We start from the raw sequence: 9,187 nt of genomic DNA, 5'->3' as shown, positions 1-9,187 counted from the left end.
GAGATTGCAGGACAAATCGTTATATTTGCTCCTCTCTGACCCGGTACATTACTGTACTTCATTTTATTTCATTGATCTATATGTGCAAAAAATGTGTACAACAGTAATAACTTTTCAGCTGCCTTTGTTTTTGCAGAACTTGGCATTTTATACAATATTTAAGGTTTTGAACCTTAGGATTTCATTTTTGGCATGCTGTGTACAAGCAATTGTAAATAAGACAAAAACGATCCAGAATTTTGTTATTGGATAACCTTGTGTGTATAGAAAATTTAAGCATTATAAAAACATGTAAAATGACTGCATTTTGTGCCATAACAACATGAATTGAACTAATAGTATAGCCACTGAAAACTGCTGTTGTGTTCACTGTGTTTGGAGTTTTGAAAATGTGACTACAGATTGGACAAACGCAGCTTAGCAGTCGTCAAAAACTGTAAAGGGACATGATTTCTATTTCAGGACTCAAGTATTTAGTGTATTGGTATTTGTTCATGATTTTGTATGTGTACATTTAGTCATGGTTTAAAGGGACATGATTTCTATATCGGGTCATGTATTTAGTGTCTTGCTGTTTGATTATGTCTGCCATCTTTGTACATTTATGTACACATACAGAATCATGAACAAATACCAATACACTAAATAATTGAGGCCTGAAACAGAAATCATGTCCTTTTAAACCATAACTAAATACAGAATCATGAACAAATACCAATACATTAAATAATTGAGGCCTGAAACAGAAATCATGTCCCTTTAAACCATAACTAAATGTACACATACAGAATCATGAACAAATACCAATACACTAAATCAGGGGTGGCCAACCCGCGGCTCGCGAGCCGCATGCGGCTCTTTGCCTGGTTTCATGCGGCTCCCCAGCCGGTCCGCGGGCTCACCTGCACAAACGGGGCGACACACTGCTACATTTTCGTGGTGCGCGGTTAGTTTACAAGCCTAGCGAGCCGCTAATACTTTTAAAACCGGCGTAGTGGAAAACACGCATTTGACTGTCTTCACAGCTAATAATTTGCACTCGCCACCCCCCCCCGCCCGCCCGCCCCGCTCAACAGATTACACTCGCCCATGTACGATGTGGCTCTTTGCTGTAACACAGTAAGAAAAGTGGCTCTTGGTCTATGACGGGTTGGCCACCCCTGCACTAAATAATTGAGGCCTGAAACAGAAATCATGTCCCTTTAAACCATAACTAAATGTACACATATACACAATTAAGGACAAATACCAAGACACTAAATAGTTGTCACGATATAGCTACTATCATCCCCTGTGAACCATATATAAATGTACAAAGATGTCAGTCATAACCAACAGCAAGACACTAAATACATGACCCGATATAGAAATCATGTCCTTTTAAACCATAACTAAATGTACACATACAGAATTATGAACAAATACCAATACACTAAATAATTGAGGCCTGAAACAGAAATCATGTCCCTTTAAACCATAACTAAATGTACACATACAGAATCATGAACAATTACCAATACACTAAATAATTGAGGCCTGAAACAGAAATCATGTCCCTTTAAACCATAACTAAATGTACACATACAGAATCATGAACAATTACCAATACACTAAATAATTGAGGCCTGAAACATAAATCATGTCCCTTTAAACCATGACTAAATGTACACATATTATAGAGAATCAGAAACAAATACCAATACACAAAATACTTGAGTCCTGAAACAGAAATCATGTCCCTTTAAACCATAACTAAATGTACACATATACACAATTAAGGACAAATACCAATACACTAAATAGTTGTCACGATATAGCTACTATCATCCCCTGTGAACCATATATAAATGCACAATGATGTCAGTCATAACCAACAGCAAGACACTAAATACTTGAGTCCTGAAATAGAAATCATGTCCCTTTAAACCATAACTAAATGTACACATATGTGGATCTGAGGTAAATAAACTGGATATTTTTTTTCGGCGTGAGATATCGGAAGTGTGGCGTGAGAGCGTGTGAAAACGGTCAAATGCGTGTGTCTCACGCTCAATGCGTGAGAGTTGGCAACCCTGCGTGATGTTTTAGAAAGCAAATTAGCAACGCGATCATAATGCTAATTTCCGCTAGCGACCCTATGGGATTTCCAATATAACATTAGCATCAAGCTAATTGTGCCATATAATTTCTTAGCTATTCACACCAGCACAGTACAAAACACAATATAGAATGAGTAGCTCTAGCCTGCTGTTTAGATCACAAACATTTATCAGTGCTTTGATGCTTCTACATGAGAAAGTATGCTATACGTGATGTTTTAGAAAGCAAATTAGCAACGTGATTATAATGCTAATTTCCGCTAGCGACCCTATGGGATTTCCAATATAACATTAGCATCAAGCTAATTGTGCCATATAATTTCTTAGCTATTCACACCAGCACAGTACAAAACATAATATAGAATGAGTAGCTCTAGCCTGCTGTTTAGATCACAAACATTTATCAGTGCTTTGATGCTCCTACATGAGAAAGTATGCTGTACGTGATGTTTTAGAAACCAAATTAGCAACGCGATTATAATGCTAATTTCCGCTAGCGACCCTACGGAATTTCCAATATAACATTAGCATGGAGGCGTAGAGGCCCGTTCTCTCCTTTAACGAGTCAGCGACAGACCACACCGCCACACGCACAGCGATGATCACAGCTGCTTATGAGAGTGCGTGTTTATCTGTCACCGTACCTGTTTTTATGATTTTAATTGTTTTGAATGAATGCTTGTTTTGTCATCGTAAACATATATTAAACGTCAGACGTCATGTGGATGGCCCAATATGACAAATATGTGTATTCCCCACATGGCATGAAATATAGGAAATAATACAAACAAATTACTTACTTTTAAATTCTGTGATCCTGCCCCTCCGTGAAGATCCTGCCTCTGTGAAAATCCTCCTCTTTCACGGGAAAAAATGATGCCTTCGTTCCGCGAGGAAATTGGTTACATTGTTTCGCGGGAAATGTAAAAATTCCCGCCAAATTGTGTAATACTTCTATACCATTCATTGGTTTCAGAGGACATCATTGTAACACACATACACATTGTGGTATAAAAGGACATTTTTTGGAAACTCCAAAAATCTCTTGGGGATTCTTAATCCTGTAAAGCGCTTTGTGACAACATGTGTTGTGAAAAGCGCTATACAAATATATTTGATTTGATTATATTTATTTAAGTCAGAAAACAACATTCATGCTCTCGGAATTACAAGGACACTTGGGATGTCCTTGTATACCTGGGTGTCCTTGTAAGGCTGGTCAGTAACCTTGTTTTTAGTCTTTGTAAACCATATAGACACACACACACACACACACACACACACTTACATGCACTCATGCCATGCACATGTAGGAGTGCTCAGATGTGTTCCTGTGGGGGATGCAGGATCTGGTGTTCTTCCATAAAAACATGGGGGGCAACAAATGGTGGTTTACCTCAAGAGGTTCCCAGAGCAATGGGATAAAACTGACCATTTGTATTTTAGTTATGTCAGTATGTTTGTGTGGCATGTTTAGTCTTATTTTGCAGCTTGTTGTGTACTGGGTAAAGGTTATGCTAACAGGATAAGAGTTCCATCACTCCCTGATAAGGTTTGTAGACTTCACCCCAAAGGGGACAGTCCTGTATGGAATGCACACTGTATGCAAATGTACTCTGATGTCTTTACCAGCAACCTGATTCCCATTGGTTAACCTGGTTTTTGTGACTGCTGTCCCTTTGAGATGCTGGGGGGATATAAATAGAGAAGTTTGTGGGTGCAGGGGCTCTTCTTCTTTCATCTGGGCTCTTCTTCTTTCATCTGGGCTCTTCTTTCATCTGGGCTCTTCTTCTTTCATCTGGGCTCTTCTTTCATCTGGGCTCTTCTTCTTTCATCTGGGCTCTTCTTTCATCTGGGCTCTTCTTTCATCTGGGCTCTTTTTCATCTCTTCTTCTCTCTGGGCCTTGGCTTCTTCTTCTCTCTGGGCCTTGGCTTCTTCTTCTCTCTGGGCCTTGGCTTCTTCTTCTCTCTGGGCCTTGGCTTCTTCTTCTCTCTTGGCCTCCTTTGGGGTCCTTCTCCGTGAGGCAGCCTGCACCGGTTGGTATCTCTGTTTCCATTAGGTATTATTGTTACTTTAGTCTAGTATGGTTGTTATTGTTTTATATTTTGTTGGTTATTGAATAAATCTGGTTAATTGTGTAGCCACGGTCTTCCTTGATTATAGCTATACTGGGCCAGATGAGCTCATTATTAGTATCAGTTAAAAGGTAAATCAATGCTAATGCCAATTCCCTCTAAAGTATCCCATCTGCTACGCATGTTTATGATAAACCTCTGACAAAGCAGGCTATTGTTTATAGCAAGGTACTTTATAAAGTTGGTTAGGTATATTCTATAACCTGTACTGATCTATTCAAGAAGTGAGTTCTTTTCGATTCTTACCAACTATAATTTGGAGTCAGATATTTAAGTTTTATGCACGTCAATCCTTCTTCTGCACCTATTTCCGTCCTTGGTTGTAGGCAAGCAGGTAGGTTAGTTATATCTCATAACTATAACCCCTACAGAATTTGGTGACCCCGACGTGATATGGTACTAGTACAGAAATTTGTGTACTAGTGTGATCCAGTACTAGTACAAAGTAACCAGTTTACAGTTTTGCAAGCAGATAACGACAATCCGCCCGGATTGCTGTCTGTGATTCACACCTATGTTGCTGCATCTTTGGGTTTGGTCTCTTCTGAGGTAAGACAAATATACCCTTCTTTTTAGCAGCAGGGAAAACATAGGTGCACCATACAGACACATTTGTAGAACGGGTCGGAATACCCACCGAGTAGCAGGCGTGCCGACACGTGCAAAAAGACAAGGATTTTAGCTTGTATACACAATGGCTCAGGGATATGCTAGTGTAGAAGAGCAGGCCTTCATGGAGGATTGGGCTTTGGAGGTAAAAGAAACTCTGGTTAGCATGCGCATCAAAGGATTGTCGCTAAATGCTAGCAATGAGTTCATTTTAAATTGGCTCTCATCTGAGGGTTGTAAGCTTAGCACTAGGAGTAAACTCCAACATATTTTACTGAAAAAGCCTAAGCAACACAAACTATTAGCCGCCACAGGCTATTTAGTCCTCCGCAACAGCCTAAACTCTTTAGAGCAACACAAGAAAGCACTGGACAGTATGCGCAACTTGGAAAGCCTCCGATCTGAGGAGATCAGGAGAATGCGTTTACAAATAGACAGCTTTGCATATGATAAGCTAACTTGGGCACGCCAGAGTGAGGCATTCACTAGGCAAATAGCTAGTCTCCAAAGTAAGTTGAGAGCAGGTACGAACTATGCCTCAACTTTGGAGAAATGCTGTGATAATGCTGGAATTCCTGTGGCTGCTGTGCGACAGATCTTTAACCCTCAATCTCAAATCATGCCTTTGTTGGATGATACTGAGGGTGATGAAGATGTTATGTTAATGGCCTTTGCTAACAGTGGATTAGACCAGGCCCGCCAGCAGGGGGTTGTGTTACCATCCCCACCAGCACCAGTCCTTGCACCTGGGTTAGTGCCACGGCCTCATACAGATAGTGTTTACCAGCAGTCTCCAGCTGAGATACCACAGCTAGCTGAAGCAGCTGGGTTTGGCCAGGCTGTGGGGTCAAAGCCCACACCCCCACTTGCAGATTTGGTTAAGGAAGACCATTTGGCCGTAAGCCCAAGAAAATGGAGACAAGACAAAAGCAGTCAGGTGCTCGCAGCAGCAATTCCAGGGTTACCTGAGCACAGGGAGCGTAGTCCTATTTGCACCAGGTCTAAAACTGCTAGTGCATCTAAAGTAGCCGTCATTAAAACAATGACAGATCCTAACGGGGAACGCTTCAATGTTAGCCGACAGCTAACTTTTCATGAATGTGCAGCACATTCCAGCGTTGTTGGGATGCTTCCCTGTAAAGGTCCATTTGAGCCATACTGGAGTGCATTAATGCGTCAAGCTAGCGCTTTTAGCTTAGAACCAAAGGACATTTGGCAAATAGCTCTTACAACTATCCCTCCAGAGCTAATATCTAAAGCTCCAGAACAACTTCTGGATGGGAGAATCATGACTCCCTTACTGGGAGAAACACACACGGATGTGTTAGCCAGACTGAAAGATACCCTTCTAGATATTAGGGGTACAGTTCCGGCAGCTTGGGATAAGATTATTGATGCAAAACAAGGGAAAGAACCGTTTGAACAGTTTGCAGAGCGCCTTTGGGTAGTTTTTAGAGAGTATTCAGGAATTGAAGAGCCAACTAAGGATAATGAAATCCTGCTACAACTCCTTAAAAACAATGCAGGTCCACATGTGCAGCAGGCACTAAGTCATGGAGCAAATCCTCCAGATAACACATTTGACTCCATAGTCAGGTGGGTTATGGGGATGGAGAGTCGCTTGAAAACAAACAAGAGACCTCTTGCAACAGTTCAGTGGGTAGCTGAGGGTGAAGTCCCTAGCAAACCAAGTACGCCTACTTTTGAGAAACGTTGCAAATTTTGTAACAAGGTAGGACATGTAATTGAGGACTGTTTCAAGCTAAACAAACAGAAGTTTAAAAGGGCACATAAGCCAAAGGAACGACAGGAGGCTAGACCTACTGGTGAATATCAGACATTAAGAGAGCAGCTTGCAATGATCAGTCAGCAGTTAGATGCTGTACAAGCGAAGCTCATAACATCTGACCTCAAAAACCGGTCAGATAGAAACAGTGGTCCTCAATAAGGGTGCATGGCCTCCATTACTATAGGCAGTGTTATCCACTGTGGTAATCGTATCAAAATTAGAGCTAACCTTGGAGGCCGGTTATGTAATGTGCTTGTTGATACGGGAGCTGCCTATTCATGTACAGATCCAAGCCAATTCTACAACATGGATAAAACTAAAATCAATTGAGGGTCAAGAAGCAGGTGTTTTAAGCACATTATACAAGCGAGGAAATAATGGAGTAGATCCTCGGAAGTGCTATAACACAAAAGAACTTGAACCTGCCATGTACGAGTGCACACATATAGAACCACTCAATTCTACACACAACACATATACATCCCATCTTTTTAATCTCTCTTCTCCACAGGATTATTCTATTACTCCCAAACCTTTTGTTTGGACAAAACGTCGGGAAGGCATGTATTGTGTTGGTAGGTGTGAAGCTGACCTAAATTTGTGGACAGGTGCAGAAAATTGCACATGGACACGTAAACATTCAATTTAACGACATGCGGCTACCACAAACCAACACAGTGTCCAAATACATACCCTGTCCCTCTAGCTGGTCTTATTAGAGGAAACAGTAATAAGACTCTATTGCATGATGTAAACCTTGTTATGGTTCATGTTAGTTACAATATTTCAAATATCCTCTCAGCTTATCTGACACATTGTAAAGCCTACACTAAAACATACACATGGCTCAAAACTCAAATTGAAGATTTGGTGTATGACTACAAAAGCAGATTAGCTGTCCAAATTCCATACTCACAGTCACGCATGAAGCGAGATCTATTCTCGGACATCACTGGATTATTTGGTAGTAGTAATTCACTAATAAACACATACCAAATTTCTAAACAATCACAGTATACATCTTGGCTTACCAATCAGTTTGCAACTGGTTTTCAACATCTGACTAATGGTGAAGATAACATTATTAAAGCAGTAAAGTCAGAAGCTCAAGCTTTGTTACACCTTAGTCATATGATTTTTAACCAAACACACACCTTAGAGCTTGATTTTGCATGCAGATCTTATGCTCAAGATCTGTTTACAGCAGCAAGGCAGGAGGTATTGGATCTCCGATTCCAGAAATCACCACGTCATGCCTTAGCTGATTTGATTGAAATGCTTGATCTTGATCGTTGGTTTAAATCAATTTCTATGAAAACCATTTATTATGCTGAACTTCTTACAACTATTATGATGTACAATGGAAACGAGTGCCCCGGTTGTATTGGTTTTTATGCAACTTATCCTTTTATTCACCCTGAGCAAATTTTTCCAGATTCCACCTCTATACGTTCATTGGGTACGGTTATCAGGGATCAGGTTGTCAAATGGGATCAGGTGACTGGTTATTTGACTGTAAAGGGTTCTGAAATGTTGCTTACTACACGTTCTTGCTGCCATGAAACAGCCAGTTATGTAATCTGTAAATGCAATACATTACAACCTGTCTCTTCAAATGATACTAAGTTGATAAATGTTCATTCGTTGCATGGATACTCTGATGCAGTCCAAGTGTCACACACCCAGTGGTGTGTGATTAGTGAAATGACATCTTTCAGTTATGGGGGTCTTCTGTGCCCTGCCAATCACTCGTTCTGTCTAGAGGTGAGAGATGACTTCACAATGGGACCTTTAAGCATTCTGGGTAGGATACCAATGGACACTGATGTTTCTCCATGGTGGGAAGACACGTTCTATGAGGAAAGCACAAAACCTCTAACAGACACTGTACAGCTGGTTCAGCGCCTGATTCAGACAACCAGCTATCATCTTCGTCAAGCACAAGTGGAAGAAGTGCATCTCGCCAGTGAGACGGTGAGAATCCTGACCAGTGCTTCAACCCTTTCAGCGGAGTACATGTATACCTGGTGGGACTGGGTTTTCCGAGGATGCGTCCTGGCCAGTTCTTTAATACTCGCCATCACCCTGATCCAGTTCTGCTATTTCAGGAAGCACATCACTGCCCTTCGCTCCACTATGACAGAGACACTCACTCTCGGGTCGTTGAATGTTTCTACATTTTGGCGTCCCTGAGGGGGGATTTGTAGGAGTGCTCAGATGTGTTCCTGTGGGGGATGCAGGATCTGGTGTTCTTCCATAAAAACATGGGGGGCAACAAATGGTGGTGTACCTCAAGAGGTTCCCAGAGCAATGGGATAAAACTGACCATTTGTATTTTAGTTATGTCAGTATGTTTGTGTGGCATGTTTAGTCTTATTTTGCAGCTTGTTGTGTACTGGGTAAAGGTTATGCTAACAGGATAAGAGTTCCATCACTCCCTGATAAGGTTTGTAGACTTCACCCCAAAGGGGACAGTCCTGTATGGAATGCACACTGTATGCAAATGTACTCTGATGTCTTTACCAGCAACCTGATTCCCATTGGTTAACCTGGT

General features: G+C 41.2%; 1 protein-coding gene across 1 annotated transcript; it reads left to right on the top strand.

Annotated features, from left to right (window-relative positions):
• Positions 1-7,225: 7,225 nt before the first annotated feature.
• Positions 7,226-8,883, top strand: LOC143499000 (uncharacterized). Its single transcript, XM_076993932.1, has one exon. It carries the CDS (start codon positions 7,396-7,398, stop codon positions 8,824-8,826), a length of 1,431 nt encoding a protein of 476 aa, XP_076850047.1. The 5' UTR covers positions 7,226-7,395; the 3' UTR covers positions 8,827-8,883.
• Positions 8,884-9,187: the final 304 nt, after the last annotated feature.

This window comes from Brachyhypopomus gauderio, unplaced genomic scaffold (genome assembly GCF_052324685.1).
Source record: "Brachyhypopomus gauderio isolate BG-103 unplaced genomic scaffold, BGAUD_0.2 sc128, whole genome shotgun sequence".
Taxonomy (NCBI): Eukaryota; Metazoa; Chordata; class Actinopteri; order Gymnotiformes; family Hypopomidae; genus Brachyhypopomus; species Brachyhypopomus gauderio.
This window is presented reverse-complemented; position numbering and strand designations above follow the sequence as displayed.

Excerpts from the sequence above, each read along its gene's own strand:
- LOC143499000 (XM_076993932.1), top strand. The coding sequence starts at position 7,396 with ATGGTTCATGTTAGTTACAATATTTCAAATATCCTCTCAGCTTATCTG.